The sequence below is a fragment of the Coffea eugenioides genome, chromosome 11, assembly GCF_003713205.1.
Source record: "Coffea eugenioides isolate CCC68of chromosome 11, Ceug_1.0, whole genome shotgun sequence".
In the NCBI taxonomy this organism is placed as follows: Eukaryota; Viridiplantae; Streptophyta; class Magnoliopsida; order Gentianales; family Rubiaceae; genus Coffea; species Coffea eugenioides.
Genome location: NC_040045.1, coordinates 46,491,285 through 46,516,796, shown reverse-complemented (window position 1 = coordinate 46,516,796; position 25,512 = coordinate 46,491,285). Strand labels below are relative to the sequence as shown.

The 25,512-nt window shown below is 37.1% G+C and overlaps 5 protein-coding genes across 5 annotated transcripts; 2 read left to right on the top strand and 3 right to left on the bottom strand.

Moving 5' to 3' along the window:
- The first annotated feature begins 246 nt into the window (after positions 1 to 246).
- On the top strand, positions 247 to 3,715 carry LOC113753635 (lysine histidine transporter 2-like). The gene is made up of 7 exons (XM_027297836.1): positions 247 to 395; positions 1,615 to 2,004; positions 2,279 to 2,672; positions 2,850 to 2,955; positions 3,198 to 3,289; positions 3,413 to 3,481; positions 3,617 to 3,715. Exons 1-7 carry the CDS (start codon positions 343 to 345, stop codon positions 3,713 to 3,715), a joined length of 1,203 nt encoding a protein of 400 aa, XP_027153637.1. The 5' UTR covers positions 247 to 342.
- Positions 3,716 to 6,880: 3,165 nt separating this feature from the next.
- On the top strand, positions 6,881 to 12,179 carry LOC113753634 (DNA polymerase alpha subunit B). The gene is made up of 16 exons (XM_027297835.1): positions 6,881 to 7,072; positions 7,146 to 7,221; positions 7,557 to 7,682; positions 8,140 to 8,506; positions 8,587 to 8,682; positions 8,890 to 8,969; positions 9,419 to 9,494; positions 9,592 to 9,768; positions 10,005 to 10,109; positions 10,197 to 10,292; positions 10,385 to 10,477; positions 10,572 to 10,610; positions 10,707 to 10,748; positions 10,955 to 11,082; positions 11,175 to 11,301; positions 11,603 to 12,179. The coding sequence occupies exons 1-16, from the start codon at positions 6,997 to 6,999 to the stop codon at positions 11,756 to 11,758; spliced, it is 1,860 nt and encodes a 619-aa protein (XP_027153636.1). The 5' UTR covers positions 6,881 to 6,996; the 3' UTR covers positions 11,759 to 12,179.
- A 1,131-nt stretch (positions 12,180 to 13,310) lies between these two features.
- Positions 13,311 to 14,388, bottom strand: LOC113751641 (TLC domain-containing protein At5g14285-like). Its single transcript, XM_027295724.1, has one exon. The coding sequence runs from the start codon at positions 14,255 to 14,257 to the stop codon at positions 13,496 to 13,498; it is 762 nt and encodes a 253-aa protein (XP_027151525.1). The 5' UTR covers positions 14,258 to 14,388; the 3' UTR covers positions 13,311 to 13,495.
- A 2,184-nt stretch (positions 14,389 to 16,572) lies between these two features.
- Positions 16,573 to 22,285, bottom strand: LOC113753167 (3-oxoacyl-[acyl-carrier-protein] reductase 4). The gene is made up of 12 exons (XM_027297265.1): positions 22,147 to 22,285; positions 21,848 to 22,020; positions 20,715 to 20,857; positions 19,971 to 20,024; positions 19,135 to 19,215; positions 19,004 to 19,049; positions 18,830 to 18,924; positions 18,716 to 18,748; positions 18,179 to 18,313; positions 18,007 to 18,100; positions 17,276 to 17,358; positions 16,573 to 17,014 (listed from the first exon to the last, which is right to left on the bottom strand). Exons 2-12 carry the CDS (start codon positions 22,011 to 22,013, stop codon positions 16,982 to 16,984), a joined length of 963 nt encoding a protein of 320 aa, XP_027153066.1. The 5' UTR covers positions 22,014 to 22,020; positions 22,147 to 22,285; the 3' UTR covers positions 16,573 to 16,981.
- A 286-nt stretch (positions 22,286 to 22,571) lies between these two features.
- LOC113753406 (protein Iojap-related, mitochondrial) lies at positions 22,572 to 25,341 on the bottom strand. Its single transcript, XM_027297549.1, has 4 exons — positions 24,971 to 25,341; positions 24,626 to 24,713; positions 23,235 to 23,332; positions 22,572 to 23,061 (listed from the first exon to the last, which is right to left on the bottom strand). Exons 1-4 carry the CDS (start codon positions 25,298 to 25,300, stop codon positions 22,990 to 22,992), a joined length of 588 nt encoding a protein of 195 aa, XP_027153350.1. The 5' UTR covers positions 25,301 to 25,341; the 3' UTR covers positions 22,572 to 22,989.
- Positions 25,342 to 25,512: the final 171 nt, after the last annotated feature.

Below are 25,512 nucleotides of genomic sequence, written 5' to 3'. Positions count from 1 at the left end.
TTTGGTAATCAAAGCCCTTCAATTCTACGTCCTTAACCAAGTATAAAAAGCCAGGTCTCTTCACCTATAAGGATTTACATCATTCTGTCGTTGGATTGAGAAATCTCATCTCAACTCCTTTTCATGCTCAGCCTGTTTCCTTCCCGAAAAATTTCCTGGACTCCCTAATTAAGTGTACGTATATCTACATTTGTTGTGTTCGGAAGGGGAAACATGACGACCCATAATCAACCACAGAATGATGCCAGAACCGCAGAAGAGAAAGCCATCGATGAATGGCTCCCAGTCACTTCTGAACGGAAAGCCACGTGGTGGTACTCGGCTTTTCACAATATCACGGCCATGGTTGGAGCTGGGGTCCTCGGTCTCCCTTATGCCATGTCCGAACTCGGCTGGTATGTTAATTCTCAGCTGATTCTGGGCTGGATTGGTTAATCAATCATGCATATACCTGCACCTTAAATGCTACTACACACTCAAGCAACACCTCTCAATACTTAAATTACTAATGTAACATGCAAAATTCATCGGTACCATGTTTCCTTATCCTTTATCACTTCATTAATTTTAGACATAATTAATTTTGTTGTTGTACTTGTGATTCGTTGTGATTTGCGGGTTATTGCTGGTATCGAATACTAAGTTTATCCTATGCCAGTTGCGTGGTTAAAGGTTCCCACATGTCATTGAAGAAATTAAAGCAACCAAATGCTACATTTTTTAAACACAGAAGAATTATTGAAACCTGCTGCTAGATATGCTTTTTTTTTGTGGCTTAATCAATTTGAAATTCATGTGATTCGATGGGATTTTTTTTAAAATTTTTTTTATCGTGTTAAGATTTAGTAATACTTTTATTTTCTTTCTATCGTGGAATAGTAAGATATGCTCTGAAGGTATTCTTTTCACGGAATAAGAGTATAATCTATTTTGGTAGTTTCTTAATTGAATCGCCATTTTTCTAATTGATAGGACAATTTCTTTAACTTGTTCGAGATGACATCATTATTTTCGATACAATTTTCAATTCGCTGTGGATTGTATTGAAAATCCGCACATTGATTGTTTGGATTGCATTTTTCTGGACTTTTTGTAGAAAAATTATCGTAGCGATTTGATATATGTGAGGTAAAAGAGTGATTAAAAAATGTGTCTACGAAAAACGTAACAAAAGTTGCAATCTAATTACACCCTTAATATTGGTCGGAGCTCTCAGTGATGCTTAGAGAATTGGGCTAATCTTTGGCAATTTACATTCAAGGACACCGTTATGGGTCCTAACATAGGACCAAATGTTGGCAATTTAATTTCCAAGCAAATGATCCTAAGGAAATAGCAAAAGATTTGTGGCACTATTTGGCTATTTGCATGGCATATCATAGAAAACGTAAGACAAACGGAAAAAGCAAATTAATGGCACAAGTTCAACCAGCATAGTTAATAAAGTTTTGAACCAATACATCATTTTTTTTGGGGGGGGTTTTCATGAACATATCTGTATCCTACCAAAATCATCAATCAAACTTTGCCAAATAAATACTCTTCATTTGTTTTTCGAATACGTAGCATAATTAGTTGAAGTGAATGGTGTGTTAATGCTTTTGAAAAATGTAGGGGTCCCGGTGTAACCATAATGATTCTTTCATGGGTCATCACCTTGTACACCCTGTGGCAAATGGTGGAGATGCACGAGATGGTTCCTGGTAAGAGGTTTGATAGGTACCATGAGCTAGGTCAGCATGCATTTGGTGAAAAGCTCGGGCTTTGGATCGTCGTACCCCAACAAGTCGTGGTCGAAGTCAGTACATGCATTGTCTACATGGTTACCGGGGGAAAATCACTCAAGAAGTTCCATGATATTGTCTGTCCACCGCCCAAGTGCCAAGATATTAGGCTCACCTTCTTCATCATGATCTTCGCTTCCGTCCATTTTGTCATCTCTCATCTTCCCAACTTCCATTCCTTGTCTCTTATCTCCTTGTCCGCAGCTGTAATGTCCTTGAGGTAAATTCATCATCGACCTTTAAATTTCAAGTACATATGATCATGAGGTCAATTCTGATATATTAGTTATATTTTTGCTTCAACTTAATTCTTAGAGTCCATATATTCCCACCACCACAAAAAAAAATCTTCAGAAAGGTGGGCTATCTTTACAAGCCAGAATTCTTTTGCAAATGAACCTTGGAATAATTAATTTTTAATTTTTTTTAAAAAAATAGCTATGTTTGTAAGAATTTTATTTAATTAATTAATGACCCGATCATGGGTGGTGCAGTTACTCTACTATTGCTTGGGTGGCTTCAGTGACTAAGGGGCAAGAAGCGGATGTGAACTATGGTCCAAGAGAGACAAGTACAACTGCAATTACTCTCAGCTCTTTCAATGCTTTGGGAGATGTTGCCTTTGCCTTTGCAGGTCATAATGTGGTGTTGGAAATCCAAGCAACAATTCCTTCGACTCCTGATAAGCCTTCAAAGAAACCAATGTGGAGAGGAGTAATCCTTGCCTACTTGGTTGTTGCCTTGTGTTACTTCCCAGTTGCATTTTCCGGTTACTACTCCTTTGGGAACAAAGTTGATGACAACATTCTGGTTACCCTGCAAAAACCTTCATGGCTCATTGCCACTGCAAACATGTTCGTCGTGGTCCATGTCATAGGAAGCTATCAGGTTAATCCATTGTTTCTTCAAATTAAAAATTCTCATTTGATTTCCTTAAATATGCATGTAATAAACTGTCGATTGAGGTCTTTGTGGAAGGAAGAAGAAGAGCAATATTATTATTATTATTATTATTTTTGGGTTAAAGTTCTCTCTTAATTTGGTCGACTAATAAATTAAATGCAGGTATACGCCATGCCAGTTTTTGACATGCTAGAAACATTCTTGGTGAAGAAACTACGCTTCAAACCTTCGACTGTGCTTCGCTTTACCACTCGTACTATTTATGTTGGTAAGTGCACTCATGTGATATAGGTTGTTAAGTACTTTAAGTGTGCAGTGAAATGAGAAATCATCTCAGGTGCATTGTAGAGAAACACGTAAAGAAAATCTAATCCTAGCACACACAATCTAGGGAATTGCATGCTCTTCACTAGTGTAATTGCTTGACCGATGTGTTTCGTTGTTTTTCTTTTAAATTTAACACTAATTCTTGGGATTATTCAACGACCTTGGACTTCCATCTCACTGCAGGTGTGACCATGTTCGTTGCCATTGCTGTCCCCTTCTTTGGAGGCTTAATGGGATTCTTCGGTGGCCTTGCTTTGGCCCCAACAACGTACTACGTAAGTCAAGTCATTTGACCTCTTTCATGCCGTTGCAATTTGCAACTTTTGCCACTATTTCCATCTATCTATTAGAATTCAACTGAATTCACTACTTTCCTTTGTTTTTTGTGTTCTTGGTAGCTTCCCTGCATTATGTGGCTCGTTCTCTACAAACCAAAGAGGTTCGGCTTGTCTTGGTGTGCAAATTGGGTACGTTTTTAAGTCCAGATACTCGCATCAAATAGAGTACAACCTTATACTTCCTTATTTTTCTTGTGATCTCCTTTTGTCTTGTCCTCCTTCTATTTGGCTAACTTGGACTGATTGATCTATGAACTATTTCAGGTCTGCATCGTGGTCGGCATTGTCCTGATGATTCTAGCACCTATTGGCGGTCTAAGGTCCATCATCCTATCAGCCAAGAACTACAAAATGTTCTCTTAAATAATGTCAATCTTCAAGTAACCAAAGATCCAACAAAACAAAACCCTTTGCTTATTTGAGGTCAAAACCGATGATGATGAGGATTTCAACCGGAGTACCTTGCCCTTACTCCTGGTTGAAATGTTTATGGCTCTGTCGAGTGAGAGACAATGACAGTCGTCTGCTGAAGTCTGTTAATGGGGCAATCTCTTTCGTATGCATAGCTAGTCACAGTGAGTAGAAATGCAATTGTGTCGAAGAAATTATGGTGTGCATTTACGTAGTTTCATTTCTAGATTTGTTAAGGTTTCAGATGCATATAATGCATCGGCTTGTGTATATACTGGTGAAAGGACAATATCGTGCTGTTGTAAATATGTGTCCGTGTATTGTTGTCTTTCAAGTTAATCAAAAGGAGTAATCATATATATATAAAATAAAGTCGTATCCTCATTCTTATCCCTTCATGTTTTCTCTTTCCTACGTGGCTTAACGAGACGGCAGGTAGTTTCCTAATAGGATTCTTAATAAATCATATATATATATATAATAAAGTCTTATTCTCATCCTTATCCTTTTAGTTTATCTCTTTCCTATGTGGCTTATCGACATAGCAAGTAGGTGCAACGCACTCTATGAGTCAACCCCCTAATAACTTACGCTATTCTATCCCTCTTTTTTCTCTTGACTTTGCAATTCTAGATAATCCTTCCATAATTATCTCTTCCATTCTCTCACCTTTTTTTCCCTTAACCCTAATCGTCAAGCCTAAATTTCCAGGGGATTAGTATAAATAATTTTGAATTATGTTTTTAACTCTCTCTCATCTTCAACTCAAAAGTTAGAAATATCAATTCAAATATTAGATTATCTTTATCAGATTATCGCTATCGAAGATACTCTACATTTTTACTCATATATATGGTTATCGATCTATTACTTATCACTTTATCAATCAATGCAGATGTTTACACTTTTCCACAATGTTTTTGGAATTTTTTTTTTCAATGCAAGGACCGCATTTGGAACTTCATTTTTATTCCCTTCAATGCAAGGATCGCATTTGGACTTTGTTTGTGCTCACTGTATATGGTCTGTAATTTCCTACACCTTTTTCATAGCTGGGTCATTGAATTTGAATTTTCTAAGTCTTCAAAAGTTACAGTTTGATTTTTATTTCTGGCAAGGTTTTTGTAATTAATTTGTTATTTCAATTTATGGATTCACTCTTCAATTCAAGTAGAACAAATATTGTTTTTTTGGTTAGTGATTTAAAAGTGACCTTTTAAACTATGTGTTTTCACACGATTTTTTAATTGCCTTTGACAATTTATTAATTGTCTTCAACAACGTATTAAATTTTTTTATTTTCTGGGTTTTTGGGGTTAAAAAAATTTTGTGCAGTTTTCAATGTTTTTTTTAAGACTTTGATAGAAAGCTTCTAAAGAACAAGAAGGTGTCATTGATTACATAAATGACAAGGCATCAAATTCATTGTTATACAGCAGTTCACGTCATGCAATATACATCAGATTTTTTAGATTTTTTATGTTTTTGACTTAATAGCAAAATACATCTTATGTTTTCGTTTTGGTTTCTATTAGTCATGAACAGATTTAGAAGGTTGCTATGTTCATGTGACTTGATTGATTCTAAATTTTTATCCTTTATTAATATTTTATTCGGTTTCTTTTCTTTTCATATTAACCTTTAAGTCATTTATATTAAGTACCAAAATTGATGTTTTGGTTACGGGTTGGCCATTCTTTTGTTTACATAAGATCAGCCAAGATTTGATCTTCCCTATTTTCAAGTTTTTGAATGTCATCATATTGTCGATTTTTTTTTTTGCATTTTGAATTATTAATCACTGAATTAGATGTTTAAATTTACATTATAAGACTATTTTTGAATAACAATGTATTTAAGAAAGGTTATAATAGATTATACAATAAGTTTGTATTTTATGAAAATATTTTTATGAACTACTCTAAATAATTTATTATTTTTAGACAATTCCCATTCAACGAATGGGTACAAAACTAGTTTATTTATAAATGCATGGTTTCTTTTGTTGAAATTTATTTCAAGGCCGCTCCCTCATGTATAAAGGTGTCAAAAGAGGTGAGTCGAATGAATTTAGACGGGTCATAATTGAGTAATGGGTGTAATTGAATTAATTCATTTATATCCATTTAATAAATGGGTATGAATATGCCCAATCAGTCATTTATGAGTCACTTAAAAAAAATATATTTTTTAATTTTTTCGCATGTTGTTTTGACCAGAAATGAAGGTATTTTATTATTATTAGATTGATAAGAAATTTAAATTTATTTGCTTAACACTTGCTAAAAGTTAAATTTAAATATATAATTATTTTTAGATAGGTATAAATGAGTGAGTCAAGTCAACTCACTATCCAATTGGGTATTCATTTAGGCCCATTCAAAATTAATAAGTGGGTTTGGACAGGTTATTGGCGAGCAGGTTTGGATGTATCAAACATAATTGAATTGTAATTGATACTTCTACTCGTCCATCATATTAAAAGGTATTTCCTAAATGGTTACGTTCCTTATGAACATGAAAATTGAGCTGTTAAGTCTTTTGGCCTCACTAAACACCTCTAGATTTTTCTTAGCCTTAATTAAGCGGTCCATGCAAAAATCAGTAGGATCAAAGAAAACATACAAAAGAATTAGCCGAGTGAGGTGAAGTTCTTAGTTCAACATTCAGGTCCTCCCCTTTTTCATTCTCCCTATTCTTCCTTGCAAAATTTGAAAATTCCTATTAGATTTTAAAAACGGAAAATAAATTCAACTTTTCTTTTCCCCGTCACAATACTCTTTCATACAAACAAACCATTCAACTACTAGCAATCTCCCAATCATACAAACTTATGTCTTAAAGCCTTTCCATTTGTTTGTCACAAAAGTGTAGTTTGACTACGTTGACAACAAGCACAGGAATGATTTGGGTTCATGTGTATCTCGTTGTTGGAGTTTTAACAAACTCGAGAAAAGCCTATTTTGATGCAAAAGCCCAATCAGGCTTGTAGTCTCATAAGGGCAGCCTTTTCTCACCAATGGCCCAATCAAGTCAACCTCCCACATCCTGAATGGTACTCACGCAATAAAGGAAAATCACCTGGGGTATCAATGGCATAAGGAAATGCTCATGCTCCACTGTCTCCATCTATTTGGAGGCAATCTTTTTCCCGCCATTATTAACCTTCAGAAAAAGAAAAAGAGCAAAACCCTCTGTTAAGTGTTAACCTCTGGTTGAAACCCTAATCCAACATGGAAGAAGAAATCAGGGCAGAGTTTAAGAAGGCCGGCTTCACCTTCGATGACGAAGAAGAGATTCTCAAGAAATGTAAGATTGTTTTGTTTTTAATTCTGAATTTATCCTAATTTGCTTCCAATCTTGAGTTTCTTTTGGTTTTCAGGTCTGACTTTTTGTATCGAGTACAAGCTGACCCCTTCGGATCTTGTTTCCAGCTGGGACGTTTTTTCTCTCAACAGGTCAGAATTTATTATGAGATGAAAGGGAGTTTTTATGGGGTCAGAGAATTTAAGGAGATACGATTTCTTAAGGTTAAAGAAGGGGAGGTGTGGGGAGGAAGAAGTGGAGACAGGGGAAGAGGGACAGTGACGATTGAACTGTCATGTGAAACACGAGAACAAAAATTTGTACTTGTTGGAGTTTTTGCTTTTCCCAGTACATTCTAGTGGAAGCTGCTACAAAAATTCTTAGAAAAAAAAAGTTGTTTTTTTTTGGGATTTAATTGAATGTCGGTTTGGTGTTAGGGACGTTTCATATCCAAAAGAGTGAATTCAGCGTATTTTTCCTGTTACAGGGGGTTGGAATTAACGGTGCAAAGTGCCCATATGAGTGCATTCTTGCAGCAACTACAGAATGAACAACGAGATGCAATTATCAAGAAAGATCCTGGATTACATTTTTACTCTAATGATGTTGCTATGTGAGTTTCATGTATATTTTTGGTGATATATTTGAAGTTGTCATTTCTATTTCTTAATTCTTTAGATTCTTTTAATGCATAAACCATTCGTCCGTTAAACAAGGGAGAAAAGAAAAGAAAAGTGTAAATCAGGGTTGTAAATCATTACTAATTCCTCATTTTTGCTCGGGTCTTGTTTGTATATATTGTCTCTGACTCTGTATAACTTGCACAAGTTGATTTCATGATTGGTGACTCAAGATTTCTAACATTATGCACTTTTCATATCCAGTCCAAAGAGCAAATAAGATGTCACGGATCATGAGAATCTCCATTTTAGTACTTATCTCTTGGGTCTGCAAGTTGATATGTAATAATTGATTGAGGGACTGTTCCGTTCCTTCTTCTTGCCTGATTGAGTTTAAATAGGTCCTCCTTTTATGCCACAAGAGTGGATACATTGAAAGCTTGAATGTAGGCTAATGAATGATGAATATGAAGATACGAAAGAAGATGTTCTGCATAGCCCACAAGATCAGCCTCAAACACTGCAGAGAGAGCAATCTGATTCAGCTCAGAAGACAAATGGAAGCATTTTTGGCTCCCGAAAATTGTTAGAATCAGTGACACCTTTTGGGCAGAGAAAGAACAAGTTTGTGGTGCAATTCTCTCTTAATGAGCAATCTGCCACAGAGGCCATATGTGTTAAGCAAGAACATGATGACGAGAATTCAGAAGATGACATTATAAAGAGGGTGCAACCTAGCAAAAGGTGTTCTATAGTGATTAATGCTTCCCAGCCTGAGCCTGGTTGTAGATTTATGCATGATAGGATTGAACGCAAGGTAATCTAAGTTGTCACGGACTCATAATGTGCACAGCCTTCCCCATCGTGAGTTCCTTACTTTTTCTTATGGTCATTTAGTTTAGTTTCCTGGAAAATCGCATAAAAAGGCATGCAAGCAACATTGTGGAGACTGGGCTTTTTGAGGAACCAACGGACCCTACGGTTGCCTCCCAGGTAATATAGTGCTCCCTCTTGTATATATCCCCTTTTTCTGAGTCTGTTCATGTCAGTTGTTGGTCTTGATCAAACACAAAAGTCTTTGAGGAATTACGGAATTTAAATTGAGATTACTACTGTAGCATTTTCCTTGTTGGTTTTCTAGATCTATGTCATTCTTGCATAGAAAGTAAACTTGCATTCATTTGATAAACCGTGTTTCAGAAAAGTCTTTTTGCTGTTGGCATGATCTGCTGTGAAGAAGAAGGCCGTCTGAAGGAAAAGCCTATTTTGCTGCAAAGCAGGTAATGACTGTTAAACAAATTAGTATTGTTCATCTGCAGTTCCAGCAGAACATTCCTCTGAATGGAGAGGGTTGTTGGAGCTGAATCATTACTAGTTGATACGGTCAACATGTAAATTATATGAAGTAGACTTGTGTGCGTTTCACTTGCATGTACAGGATTTGTGAGAACAAGCTTGAGATGCTTTTTGATGACATTATAAGACATTGCTTTCTTTGTTTAACTGCAATGACGAAGTATCATATATTTGTAGACTGCTGCGTTACTAACTTTTGCTCCATTACACCAAATAAAATTCTAGAATATACAATATTTTACCATATAAAATGGGTTAAACCCTCCAACTTAGAATGGAACTTTGATGTGTACATATCTGAAAAAGGTCCAGGAAGTTATATGTTATGTTTCCTAATATTTAACTGCTAAGATGTACTTCACAATTTTATTAGTGTTGAGCATTCTGGAGGACAACGTGTGCGCCTTGACTTGCAAAAGCTGGAGCAGTTTTCCATTTTCCCTGGACAGGTCAGGATGGATTAGGAGAAAATGCTTTTTCTAATACTACTAATAATAGTCATTTTAAGTTTACCAATAAAAAATCTCACGTAATGCATGTCTGCAGGTGGTTGGAGTGGAAGGGCATAATCCAAGTGGACACTGCTTGGTTGCATCAAAAATTATTGATTATGTTCCATTGTCAGTTTCCTCCAGTGAAAATTTGCATCCTCCTAAGAAACAAGCTTTGGATCGAACTGTTCAGTCCACAGACTCCTCTTGTCCTACACCAGAGCTATCACTGGTGGGTAAGCTTTTATATCATAGAAATGGAGTTGACAATGATATATCTGGTTCAGAAGGACTGTGCAGCCAAGAACATTTTTTTCCCTTAAATGCTTAATTTTACATCAGAATTTTTTCTCATTCTAACTTTTCCTCGTTTGGCCAATAGATTATTGTTACTGGTTGCTTCTGTTTTCCAGTTTCTGAAAAATTGGAGTTACTAGTGCTTTCCTTATTAACCTTGGTTTTTGGCAGATTATAGCAGCAGGGCCTTTCACGACAAGCGATAACTTGTTGTTTGAGCCTCTAGCAGAGCTTCTTGGATACGCAAGACGAAAGCAGCCTCAATTGCTTATACTGGTGATGCTTTCTTGTCAGCAATTTATTCACATCAAGACTCTGCATTCACTAGCATGTTTGATACTAACTTGATAAATCCTCTCGCAGCTAGGACCATTCATTGATGCTGATCATCCAGAGATAAAAAAAGGAACAATTGATAGGACATTTGATGATATGTTTTGCGTTGAGATTCTTGGAAGGGTACTAAATAATTAAGAAAAAAAAGCAAGCTAGTTTAGAAATATCAACTTCTGTTTCTTTCTCTTATTTCCTTATTGTAAGTCATCTTGTAGCTTCAAGATTATGTTGAATATATGGGCTCAACAGCAAGTGTGGTTCTTGTGCCATCAATCCGGGATGCCAATCATGACTTTGTATTCCCACAGGTATTACCTTTTCAATCTTATTCACGATATCTCTTATTTTTATCAGCTGTCATGTTCTGTTGAAGTTCACATCTGTCCTTTATTGCTTTGGCAGCCCAAGTTTGATATTAACTCGCTCAATCTCAACCATCAGGTGCAAGATCTTGTATATTGAATTCCTTCTACTTAAAGAATCGACTTACCATATTGATCATCTATGATAACTGATACAGAAAACAAACTTATGCAGATACATGGCATCTCCAATCCAGGAAACTTTACTGCAAATGAGGTGGCCACATCTTTCCATTCTTATTCTTTTAAGTTAAAAATGCACGGTCGTCTCCATTGTTTGGGTCTCAACAATAGGCACAGGACTCTTTGTTCTTTAAGGACTCCTGTCAGATTGCTATTGACAGCAGCAGCAGCACTATTAGTGAATTGCATAAGACCAACGAATTCAGTTCTGAGTTTTTCTTGATCAATTTTGATGTTCAGGTCAAATTGGCTTGCTGCACAGTTGATATTCTAAAACACCTCAGTGCGGAGGAGATTTCAAGAAATCCTCAGGGAGGTTCTAAGCAACGCCTGACAACTCTTTCAAATCACATACTGAACCAGCGCAGGCAAGTTTGATTTTTCATGGTTCTAGTGCTTCAAAAATAGGGAGTGATTCCAAATTTTTATTTTTGATCTATTTCTACACTTGATGGAGCAGCTTTTATCCTCTATATCCACCTGCTGAAGGCATCCCCTTGGACTCTTCTCTTGCACCTGAAGCACTCCACATCTCATCTATTCCAGATATTCTCATTCTACCTTCAGACTTGGCTCACTTTGTGCGGGTAGCTTCGCTCATCCCTTTAACGAGATTTACAGAAATTCAAATTCTGATTGAACTTACAAACCAATAGAGGATGTCTTATGCAGTATATGCTTTAGAAACTAATCCTAATATGTCCCTAACTTCTGAACTGAACTGTATTGGTTTGAACTCATGCCATACTTTAGGTGCAAACTAAAGATAACGTGAGGTTACAAATTCAGTTTTTTCCGTGATTCATCATGGAAGGGACAAGTGATGCAAGTATATTAGGTGAAGAGGAAGAAAATTAGGCATATAACTGTCAATTTTGGATTCAACAGGTAATATCCTTGAGGAAAATAAGTGAAGGAGAAGAAGTCAAGTGCGTGTGTGTCAATCCAGGGAGGCTGGCCAGGGGCGAAGGAGGAGGTTTCTTTGTAGAGCTTAACCACCGTGGAACCCCTGATTCAACTACTGCTTCAGTTATTCGTATATAGACTTACACCGGACGCTTTATATGGACATATTTTCTTTCCGTTGAGTTCTCCGGTGTCAGCAGAAAAGTCTTCGTGAGTTCAAGCGGCCATGGGAAATGGTGTCAATGTAAGCAATTTGGGACGAACTAGGAAATTAAAGTGCCCTTGTGTTGATCAACTGAGCATCGTGTTGTGATGATCTTGACGATGTTGTCTTGGGTCAATCACAAAAGGTTGAAGTACACGTCAGGATGGGATTAGAAGCCTGGGCAGTCTAGTTGCACTCGGGACTTCTGAGTTGTCGACTTATGTAAATTATATGGGTTTAACGTGCTGCTGCCTAGATTTCCTTTAACTGCCTGGCTGGTTGTCTGTGGCTACCGGGAAATTATAGCTTGCTTGGTTGGCTAATGCCCATGCTAATGGTCTTAGCTGGGTGAGGACAATTACAAAACAGTACTGAAATCTTCTTGTCTGCTTGTTTATTACTATAGAGTACTTTTATTACTTGGTGTCTTATTCATACGTCATCATAAATAGTTTGTTTTTCTGTAGCTGTCCCTTGGCTGCCTCGTCCCGGGTCCCCTCTGTCCCTCAAAAGTCTCAACCCATCCTGTGGTCCGTGTTTATGCAGATGCCTTTTTAGATGGTCCGAAGTCCAATACGGCCTTTTTTTTAAAAAAAAAAAATTTCAATGTTCAAACATCGAATGAGCAATAACCTTTTAACCTTTTTAACCTCAAGCACCATCAAATCATGATCGCTCCTGTGTCTGTCTGTAATGATATCAATCTCTTCACATATGCCTCTTTACGCTGTAGGAAACTCCTTTGGTGGCTCGCCTGCTGCGCTACTTCTTGATGAGATAACAAGATCAATACGCAATCCCTTTTTGACTCTGTCGACCGCATAACGTGCCTCTTTTTGACTTTTTTGATCTCAATCTATTATTGCAATGGATGGAGTTGGCACTACTTCACTAGCGGGTTGTAATATTTTTACTTAAGGCGCATGAACAAATTGACATATTGAAAGCAATGAACTTGGCTCATCTCTCCTGAATTTTCTTTCCATTTCCTGTAATGCACGTCTGAATACATAACACGTGCCTTCATTTCTACTTTGATTTATTTTTTAATTAAAAGTTTGGACGGTTTAGCCATCACCAAAGTAGGGCATACTCTTGAAACTAGAGATCACTTGTAAGGACAGTCTATTCTCACTAACGCGACCCTTACATTAATAGCAAGTTTCTTTTTTGATGCTAATAAAGAAGCCAATAGTCATGTCTAATTACCAGATGCCAATAATTAGAGTGATTCATGATGATTCAGTTGCTCATGCAAACTTGCAATGAGATCAACTATAACTAACTCCGGCATCGCATGGTCAGTTGAGAGACCCCTAGTAGTTAGGCCTCGTTATATTTTTGACTACCACCAAACCAAATACCAAACTTCATATTGATGAAAAGCTAGCATCCAAGTTAGTAGGTTGTTTACTTCTTTCTGGGGCCGACAGAAGTCGGGGAGATTATCAAAGAAGTACAGTTCTATCATTTACGAGCAGAATCTTAGGTGGCGGATGCCCGAGGGTGTTATAGTATTCCGAGCCACTGAATTGTTTTTTCTACAATAGCAGACGGAAAAAACAAAAGAAAATAAATGAAAAGTCATATAATAAGGAAATTTTCCCTTTTCTACAGCAACAAGAAGAACCCAGTAATTTTGGTTCTAAATTCCTAAGCATTATTACCCCCTACGTGACTTTTTTCAGCAAATTAACTCTTGTTTTATACAAACCAATCCAAAGATTAAGAACCCACAATATGCTTACCCAGATGGCTGTTACAATCACAACGATCCAAGAAATCCAAGCCCACTTGGGCATCGAACCATCGGCTGCTCCGCTTACAAAAGCTGCCCCCATCTTGAGCGTATAAAGAGGTCCAAGAATCCCTCTGACGACTGAATAGAAAGTGAAAAAGTAGGGTGACAGGAACTCATAATATCTCGCAGCCTCGGGTGAATCCACTCTTCTGAATCTGGCTAAGCTCCAAGTATTCTGACACGGGCTTGTGATTTCAGCCAGAACAAGAAGACCAAGAATTGAAACTGCACCCTGATGAACAATATATCTACAAGTTGCGAAAACATAGAGGGTAGCCAAGTGATGAGCTATGAACAGAACATCTTTTGGGATGAAAATCACGTAGTGTAAAAGGTCAATTATGAAATAACCCATGCTGAATTCAAGAACCAAATCGTGAAAAGATGTATTCTCAGCTGGAAAATCAAGTGGGAACAAATTCTTCTGTGATTTGATCAACGAGGAGATGGCCAAGATTACAGCAGGTAAGCCGTGGAACAAAGAGATAAAACAACTTGAAGCTTCATATCTGGCTGAACCCCACTTCTTCAATAGTACGAAATATCCAAAGCAATAGATAGCAGAGAACATCAAAGTGAATGAAACAAGAGGGGAGTTAAAGGGGAAAAGGGATTCAATCTCCATAGCCATAGCTGATAGATAGTCCTAGTGGAAGAGAAAGGATAGGCTGATGATGATGATGATGATGATGATGACCAGACAAAAATAATGTGTATGATGGATGTACCTTGCGTTTAAGCTAAGAAAAAGTATTCCGTCTGGTTTTTACAGTTTCTTGTTTCTGACAAAAAACCAGTGTCAAATCAATTGCTAACGTGATTTTTTTTTTTTATGGTCGAACACAAATAGACCACGTGTCCAACTGGGTGCTTATACACCCATTGAAATTTTTTTCAAAAAAATGAATTTTTAGAATGCAATCAAAGATTTTGATTCCTTCATTTACATCCAAATCCAAATAGAGCCCCAAAACTCTTTTGATTGCCAACGTAAATCTCAGACGTTATACCTTGTGCTGACAGAATATTCTCGTCCCAAATGAAAGCAAGCAATCGCAGACACCTATGAATCAGGGGAAATATCAATAAGGCTTTACGTTCCACGATTTGTAGAGGATTTGCTCTGTGATTTAGACCAAATTGTAATTATCCTGGTCCTGGTGGCCAATGGCTTCCGTATATCCGTATGCATGCCATTCTCATACGTTATGTTATTGGCACGAAATGACGTTGCTTCCACCGTGGACATGAATATCTATTTTAAAAAACTTGTTACGATAGTCAAAAAGTTTTCTTAATCGGAACTAGTAGAAGAAAATGTATCCCTTTTTTTTTTTTTTTTTGAACTATCCTAAGAAAACCACGTTAGCAAGAAACCCAGAAACACCATCCCTCCACGATCCCCCCCGGCCCTCTTTTTTCCTCCCTAGAAAAAAATAATAAAAGGTTGTTTCAACTTTGTATTTATGTTAATGGAGTACTCTCGAGCTAAACATGATTTTACCAGAAGCATTATGTTTATTGCTTGTGGATTACCCAAAAGAATACAAAAGGGCTTATTTTTCAGCTATCATAGGGCTTATTTTCCATTTTTTTCCGTAAAAGAGATGTTTTGAATCTAAAACTCCTAATTTACAATCTTTCTCATCTTATTGCTTAATTCAACTTTCCTTCGAGAATGTATTTTTCTGCTGATTATGATTTGTGACGAAAGTCAAATAAGCATTTAGGTATTTAAATCTCTATAAACTTCGCATAAATTATAGATTAAAACACATTAAGTATGTTTAGATAGTAAGATTTTCTTAGATATTATTTTGCTTATATCACAAATACATTTTTCAATCAATTTTTTATTTTTTAACAGCTTTTTTATCTACATCACGTCACAAAAAGTATTACAATAATTAATTTAAATAATATTTCAAATAATCTCTTATATTATTTTTTTATTAGAATAGTGAAACATCACTGAATTCTCATTAAAAAGTCTACTTCCACTATTCTTAGTGCTGCTGTCCAACCATTTTATTTCTCCTTGTGCTTTTCTAGGAACCCTTTAAGATGAAAAGTCACTCCAAGGGCCTTTATTGGTGTATTTTAATATAAACTTAATCTACCCATTGTTGGTGACCAAAGTTCAGTGGCTACTAGGTTGGGATTCGAACCTCACTAACGATAAAAAAAAAATCTAAAAGAGGTGTTGGTCACCAGTAGATTGGGGGTTCGAACCTTAACTATAGTGAAAAATTCTAAAAGAGGTGTCAAAGCACCTCTTTGTTACCAAAAAAAAAAAAAACTATTGTTGGTGACTTGCAACTTACAAGCAGTAGGTGCCCACACGGGATCCTGAGTGCCACTTTTCCAGTGGCAATTCAGTACCACTTCTATATTTATGCCAAGTGTCATATTTATTTAATTTATCATATGTTGTTTATTTAAATTTCTTCTACCATCATGTGATTAGTGGGATTGACACTGAATTTGGCACTGAGTAGTGACACAGAGGATCCCAAGTGTTAGGTGCCACAGTACTAATTTACAAGCCATCCCTCGCTTCTCCTAATTGCTCAAACTATAAAATGCACAAATGCGCCCTGTTCGATGATGACCTTTTGACCCACAAAAAATGAGTCTTTTCAGAATGCATTATTTGGAAAAGAAATTTTGTTTCTTTATCCTTTTTTTTCCCCCTTAAACACCTTCTCGGACCACCTTTTATTTAAATACATTACATCACACAAAATAGTTAATAACCTTTAAAAAGTGCAGCATTTTGTATGTGGAGACAGATTCCCGTCGATCCACTTCCCTTGAATGCCGATTTGCCCAATTTTCTCCAACATTTTATTGTCCCCGGAACAAGTGCGCTTTATAAAATAACAACTATCACATTCATGCACTAGGGATTACGCTGAAGTGCTAGAATTAGTTGGATGAACTGAATTTTACAGGCTGCCAAGGCTATTTTCTTTTTTTCTTTTTTTTTTTTTAAAAAAACAACCCATCAACGTTCTTATTTCATACTTCCCTGATTTTAAAATCCTAACATACTGCCAAAGATATAACGAGTACAAGTTTTTTTTTACTCCGAAAATACAGCACCAAGCTTAAGCTACAAATTCCAGGAGCTAGTAAAGGGACTTGTCCCCATATGACAAACTGAACCCGTGAATCAACAATACATCCGAAACGCCAAGCTACGTTATTCTACAACTAACTCGGGCAAAAACTCCATACGATGACGTAACCAGTTTGGTCCAAGGATTAACTTATGGCATGCGATATTCATCTCTGAAACAGGTTTACAGATGGCCAGTAACCAAGACAGCAGGAGGGAGTCATAAAAGGCATCTTACATTACCATGCCCCCATCAATGGTGAAAACCTGCAGAATGAGAACATATGAGTCGAGGGAAGATACGCTTAACAGTCAAGGAGTAAAAAGGGGTCTCAGCAAGACAACTAATATGTATAAGTGCTGTAGCTCAGGTAAATGTACAGTTGACATAAATGACAAACAGGAAAACAAGACTGCAGCATTTTTGGATAAAAATGGCAGTAAATGTAGGATGTAAAGCCTCCACGAGACAAACACAACATGCATTATCAGAAACAAATATCAAATGAGATCACAATCGAGGTTTACCTGTCCTGTGATATAACTGGCTGCAGGACTCAAGGCCAAGAATTCCACCAACCCAGCAACTTCCTCTGGTTGGCCATATCTCCCTGAGATCACCCAGTTATCAGATATGACTTCACCAAATAATTGAAATTATTTTACCACATATTGATGAATAGGCAATGTCATCAACAACCTTAGAACTAAAAGAGATATATTTAACTGATAAACATCATACGTGATCATCAACATCAATTCAATTAGTTGAGTAAGTTACTGCTCAACAGAAAAGGATTTTGACATAGCATTGATGAATGAGCAAAAGACTTTGAAATGCTTCCTTTGGATCATTTGCACGATTTCTTCCAACATCTGTTGAAGTTTTTCTATTTTCAGTCACCCGTCAACAGTCTATCCCCTGCCTCCATGAAAGGAAGGAAAAGTAGTCTTTCCTGTGTTTGTGGCCACATGCATGCTTGTGCCAGTAAGAAGTACTGGAAAATACTGAGAATATAAGATGCCCTAACAAGAAGATGATTTCCTGTGTTTGTGGATGATTATTTACTGTAGAAGAAAGACAAATGCACCTAAAATATAGACAGACAATAACATGCGGATTATGGAAGAAAAAAAGTCATATGTCCAAGTAGAACTTCAAAAGGATGAAAAGCAGCAGATGTAACAAAAATTGTTTTTAGCATCTAATGAGGCGAGAAGAGAGAGAGAGAGAGATCAGCACAAAATCAATAAATTACCTAATGGGATAGTCTCCAAAATTTTTTTCTCAATGTCTCCTCCAAGCTTGGCAGTCATATCAGATGCAATGAAACCAGGAGCAACAGCATTCACCTGTGAGCGAATAACTTATCATCAGGAACTTAGCATTTCCCAGTCATTATTGATTCAGGTTGCAACAGCAGAACTCACATTGATATTTCTGCTTGCATATTCCTTTGCAACAGATTTTGTCAGGCCAATTACCCCAGCTTTTGCAGCACTGTAATTGGCCTGTCCAATATTACCAACAAGACCAACAACTGATGCTATGTTAATTATCCTTCCCTGCAACCAGCAGCCAGGTGGCATCAATGCAAAGGAATCTGTAACTATTGGATGATTAATTGACAAAAAAATAGCATACTAGAATTACAAAACTGGAACACTCAACAAGTTAGTGGAAGGTTGTCACAAAGCTAATCCTCCTCAACTCCCTCCCGACCCCTTTGTAGTCTTCCATTGTCACAGTGCAGATATATCTCAAACTAAGCAGATCTAGATTTTCCTTATCTCATGCCAATAAAGAGAATGCGACAGGAAAACCAGAGGGGAATGGAAGTGTAAGAAAAGGGTCAGCATGAGGATGAAGAGTAGAGAAAGAGGAACCAGCTGAACTTCCTACATAGACATTCATGCTACAAACAAAAAAGAATACTAAAATGATTGGAAACTTTCAGCTGAGAATACCTTTTTCTTCTTCATCATTAGCTTAGCTGCAGCCTGCAGAAGGAAAGAGTGTTAGATCAACAGATAAGTTCTACCATCCACTGTGCATAAGGCAAGAGCTTTTCAGAAGCAGACCTGTGTACAAAGGAATACTCCTGTGAGATTTAGATCAATAACCTCCTGCCACTGAGCAGTCTTCATTCTCATCAATAAACCATCACGTGTAATACCTGAAATTGTAGCATGCCTTTTAGTACTGTATAAATTGTCTTTTCGATGTGCTCTAGAGTAGTTCAAGATTTTATCAACCTGCATTGTTTATCAAGATATCTACTGTTCCCCATGCATCAACTGCCTGCACTTTCAGCAGTCACCTACAATTAGCTAAAAACCTTTTGCAAGCAAGAAAACCAGCTAAAATGACTTAATTGTAGAATTACCGTCTTGATCATAGATTCTACATCTGCTTCCTTCGAAACATCCCCACCAAAAGTCAGTGCCTGACCCCCACATGTCTCAATCTGGAAAAAAAAGAGGTATGACAGAAAATTATCAATGCTAAATATTAACACCACTATAAAAGTGAACAATGTCAACTAATATGAACCAGTGATGTTGTGGTGGCAATAATTATCCTATACCACAACTCACCAAAATCAAATTTTGTCTAGCAAATAAGTACATTTCAAGAGCATATACACAAGGAAATTGCAGTATATCCTCATCAGTAAAACTACATTTCACGTGCATGTTAATCAGTGTCCAGGTTACTGATCTTCACATTTGCACCATCAATTTCATTCAGAAGGGAAAAGGGCAACCAGAGCATGCGGTTGTAAGCATGTGATATATTTTTACTGTTAAGAAGTGCTGACTCCATTTCAAGTTGAATGTGTTTAGTCCTAGTTTAACCGGCCCCCAGAGTATAAGTAAACCTTCATAAAGCGCTACATTTAAGAATTCAAAACTCCAGAGTTTAGCCCAAAAATGGTAGACCAACCAGATTCACATGCGAGAGAAATAGAAAACATAGGAAGTATAATTTTTTCCAATCCTCCCGAAACTTTGTCTGATAAATCCAGGACATTCTGTAAGAAAAAGAGAAGGCAGCTTTCCCCAGTAAAGTATGGTATGTAGAAAGAAACAACTAACAGTATACTGAAGGAAGCGGAAGTAATGGAAAGTGGAAACTACATCCACCAGCAATCCATAAAATACATATTTATTCTCTGTAAGATATATTACTTTCAAAAAATTATGTAGAGAGCATAAGAACCTCTTTGCAAACATCCTCTGCCTCCTTTGATGACCTTGCATAATTAACCAGAACCTGTAGTAAATGGCGACAGAAAAGTTTTTTACTGAAGGCAAAATACAGTACAGTGTATGCTGTGTGTGAGGCATATCTTTCATACAAAATAATAAGTCTCCAAGATCGCTTAGGAGCAAGATTAGTTCAAAATTGACCAACTAAATCCACATTTATCTGTATAAACAGGAGACCATTTATAAGAGCTACATTGTCTTTTCTTTCTCACATTGCATCTTTTTGCTGAAAACATCAAAAGAATACTAGAGTCGTTATTGCTGAAAATGACCTCCCACTTGGAAAAACTACTCCCACAAAATGAGCTTTCTTTAGCTTTAGATACTTCTCAGTGTAAACAAGTGTTAATTCACATGTATATAGTTATCTGGTATTCTCAAAAGACTCTCTGCAAGAAACAGTTCAAATAGGAGGAAAGTCTTGGCAAGTAAATGAACAGAAAAGTAAAACCTACATGTCCACTCAGCTGTGTTGAAATAGTTCCAAGACAAATGGAGTACCACCTTACCAACGGTTCTTTCGCCAGGAAAAAATCCAAATATTCCATTCAACTAAGCATGTGAAGTTATATCGGAAATAACCATCAGCATGTAACTAGAGATAATACATACTGTAGCCTCTCTAGCCTAGTGGTGCTCTTTGGATGGCATCATAGCAAAGTTACATAATCAAAGTGAATAAATATCAGCTCACCTTACACCCAGCTTTTCCCAGCCCCAATGCAATTGCTTTGCCAATTCCTCTAGAGGCTCCAGTGACAATGACAACAGGGGATTCCAGCTTCTGTGCAGCTTCAACACCTGATTGTTCAACAGTAGCAACTTGGGCTTTTATGCCTGCACAAACAATTATACCAATAAGTACCTGCAAATTAGTGATGCACTTAATGGATGCCGTCAACAAGCTGATAAAGCAGAACACTTGTGTCTCTATTTCTTCCCCCCCCCCCCAAAACCTTATTTTTATTCTTATTTGTTCTTATTATTATTGTTATTTGCATTGCAAACAAAGACACCTAATAATGAATGATGTTTGCTTTCCACAGTGCTCACCCCTATCAATTCTAGTAACTAATTTGTCAAGAAACTCCAGTCACTTAAAAATTTATCCACCCATTAAAAGAATTGCTGTATTTCCTACTACATCATCTGTGCATTCAAACAAGCACTTTTCTCAAGCATTTCTGTATGATAATTTGTTCGCAAACTTATTTCTATCACCACACATTTGGTTATTTTCTCTGACTTCACAGTTGAAACAATTAAAACAATTCACATTGCACACACTTTTTAGCTCCAGATGCAAACATATCTCTTGGTTTTTTCTAAACATTATTCCATAACAATTTAAGTTTGGAATGTTATTGATGATCATCACTAAAATTCTTCTAGCTTTCTTAAGATCTTCTCTTTCAATAATTTTTCTATTTCTCCAAATATAAGCGCGTGCACAAACATAATCGCAACATATTTGAGGTGTCTAGACGGGCAAAAATGGATAAAACTTTAGATTCTCCAATAGATTATGCTACTTTACCCCTCCATCTATCTGTATCTCCTTTAAAATCTTCCCCCCCCCCCCCTCTACATTAATATACGGCTATAGATCAACTCTCCACAAACGCCAAAACATACAAACATAAAATCAGAGGCCTGTTGAGATCATAATTCAAATTGTCTAATTTACATTAATTTGACATGTATCTTCGCTAAAATCTACTCTCACTAAATTAAGCCTGTATATAGTTCGTCCACACAAACATACACAAAAGCATAGAGGCATATGCGCGTAACAGAAAACAAAGAATAAAATTTCAAAGAGTTAACCGGAGGAAACGAAGGAGCTGATGGATCTGCATTGCGAGGTTAAGGAATGTCGGAGATGAAGCGGAGATGAAAGCTGCTTAAAATGAGCGAACTTTCGGTCAGAAATTCCGCCGGTGGCGGCGGACTTGAAGGCGAGAACAGCCGATCCAGCGGCGGAAGCAGCCATAAGATTTCTGCGAATTGGAGAAATCGAAGAGAGAGAGAAACGAGAAGAAACGATGGTGGTTAAGTTCGCCACTGAGAATGAATGAGAGAAGGAACGCACTAAAATGGTGTGGTTTATATAGTATGTACTGTACAAGTAAAGCTTTGATTTTTAATGTTCTGCTTCGAAATTTCCGAAGATACAACAGAGTCCCGGCGCGAGCAGTGACTGAAGAGTCAGTAGGGGCGATACGTACAAAGGCTTCCTCGGTGTTGGTGGGTGTTTTCTTTTCTCGGTGCGCCAATACATTTAGCACCTTTTTCCAACTTCTTTCTTTTCATTTTATAGTATTTCTTTTTCTTTTTTTTTGTCGTTATTTTATTTTAGACTTTGGTTGTTCAGTTTTTTTTTTTTTTGGGGATTAAAGTATTCTACAAAAATTTGTGTCTTCTTTGAGAAATCAAATTATTTCCAAAGAATTCCTATAAGCAGAATCTTACAATTAGTATATAAACAAAAAATTGGATTTGATAACAATGAGTGTATTTGCTTATATCATCAACACATTTTTTAATTATTTTTTTATCTAACGTACATCATATCCAAAATTATCTCAAACAATTTACAATCCAAAATTTGAATGAGTAATCTATATGTTTCATATACTACGTGTTTGAGATAATTCCTCAAAAGGGTTGCTCATTTTCTAAAAACATTGGTGGTTCTTGTAACTAGATCTTGTGCCCTTGCAATGACAGAAGGATGCACTCTTAAAACATTGATGAAAAGGAACTGTTGATAGCATGGCAGGGAAATCAAGGGCGCTGGGAAAACCAAACAAGGGCAAAATTTCTTCTGCCAAGCAAGGTACTGTTAACCAAATCACTGTACAACATCCGCTTGCATCAATTGTTAATTGGAGATCCAAAATTCAAACAAGTACGCCAGTGCTCCACAGAATTGGATGAGATCCGATTAGACATCCACAGTTTGACAATCACGCACTTGCTTGGGGACGCTTTTTTGAATTATTCTTCCGGCGGACCTTTATAAAGGCCTTGTCCAGATCCTGAACCCAGAAACAAATAGTTCAGGTTTGATCTTAGACAAAGTTATTAATGTAATCATCATCACTAAAACATAGTATCCACTATCGTTTTTATATATCGTCTGCTACGGGAAGAAACTGAATTCTCTCCAAATTGTTAAGAATCCAGTAGCATTTTACGAAAAACATTTTACCTGTGTCTGTTCATCAGCTGATGTCCCCGAGGACCAAAGCTTCTCCAAATTGTAATATGCTCTCACTTTCTCATCAAGAGCATGAATTATCAGTGAACCTACACAAGTTGTGAAGCAAAGGGCTCAGAAGAGAGATAATAGAAGAGTTAACTGAGACCTTAATCACAATGAAAGCACATCCAGTACATTTGAAAGAATAGCCAAGGGCAAGATGTAAGCATAGCAATCCATCATCCACAACAATGTAGTAAAATAAGAACAAGTAATAGACAACATAGTCGGTCCATAGTAACAAGGTGTAACAACTATCACTGCTATTGTGGGTTGTTTAACTAAGATTCTTTCCGCATATTATGCTGCCCGCTTGAAGCTGCCCAAAGTTTAAAGTATAGTAGCTCGTAGCTCCAAAACTTAGACATTCAATGGGCTGATTATCTCTAATAACTATCAATCCTCAGAAATCAACTTCTTTTGTGGTCACAAGATAATATCTCCAGCACAGAAGTGCCCTTTTCTGCAGGAACGGATTCCTGATAACATATAGAGTTTGTATGTCTCAGACAAGTGTAATTAACCAATCCTTGAACTCTCTTTGTATGAAGTCCCTAATTTGGCAGAAGCACATGCATAACCATAACAGCAGTCCAAGAAACACTAGATGCTCCTGCAGCAGAATGTCTTATCATCTGAATATAGAAACAAGAGTGATTTGTTGGGAGGAAAGAAAATTGAAACAGCTATATAAATCATAAATCAAATAAGCAAATACCTATTTCTGTTTGCCCGGTTATACATTACTAGAAAGCTTTGTTCTAGTCCTTGAAGACATCAAACTGATTCTTACTTGTGAACTTCTACCACAATTTTGAAGAGCTATTCGTTCACCATAAGCTACAGCAATGCATATATTAACAAACTAGCAAAACATTTCTGGTTTGTTCAGTTTTGGCCTAGCTCATACACACAGTATAGAAACAATTTAGAGCACTGGCACGGAAGCAAGATTTATATAACAAGTAAACTGAAGGAAATAAAGCAATTCCTACAAGCTTTTATAACATTAAAGTGATTATTTTGACAGCAGCAATATTTATCCCAGGCTACTGAAGAGCTGCAAAAGCAACTCGGTTTGAAAATGAAACTCTTACTGACAAAAGGACTACTGCCTGAACAAGTTTCCTAAGGCATAGCGACCCTTAAAAATTAACTTCTCAAGTTCCAGGCAAATATTCAAATTTTAAGAAAATGCGTACCGATCAAGTAATCTACCACACAATTCCAATTCAAGACAAACAAGTGGCGCAAGTGGAGGGCTTAATTATGTAGCTGAATACCACAACACAAAGAGAAACAGAAAATTGGGGCGGGGGAAGAAAAGAAAGAAGGTATACCTGAGTCAATAACAATCCACTTCCCCCCTTCCTGTCCTTCCACACTGGGCAACAACATCCTCTTGGCTCCCTTTTGCTTTTGCTTAACCTACACACCCAAACAAAACCAAACTTCCTTCAATCACAGAAATGCCATAGCAGCGGTACTACAAGCACAGAATTCACCGATACCATCAGGGTCTTAACTCAAAAATTAACTCATTTCATGGCCACATTATACCCTCAACTTGTGTGTGTGTGTGTGTGTGCGCGCATTAACAGAACTAGTAGAGAGACTTTAACCATGGTATGTCGAATAGTCAAGAGCCAAAATATGAAATATGTACCAAAAATTAAAGGACCTGCCTTGTAAATAAGGGCTTGAGCAATATTACGGACGTGCCAATCGGAGCGACCGGTGGCGATGACCATATAATCGGCGAAATCATAGTTTTTGGGAACGGGAATAACTTGGACGTCGTCTGCTTTGACGTCGCTCAGGACTTTCTGCACTTCTTCCAAGTTCAGGAACTCTCGGCGGCTCCGACTCTTACTATTGTTGTTATCCGGCGATTGTTCTTCCGTTACCACCGAGGAAGAGCAGAAAGCGCGGTTGAGTAACGTGGGCCCTGGCTGTCGCTGCTTCCATTGTTGGACGGCGGAGGACAACGTTCGACATCTTACTGCCGACCACATTGGATCACTGCTGCCTTCTGTTACTACTTCAATCTTTGGTTTCAACTTGTACCTTGCACGGAAAAAGTCCGCTGGTAGTATGATGCAGTACCATCCTACTACTGCATCATCTATTGGGCTTTGGACCCACTGAAGAAGCCCAAAGGAATCAGAGGTTCACCCATGGGCATCGATTTTTTTATAGACCTACTACAATGTATACTCACCTGGAC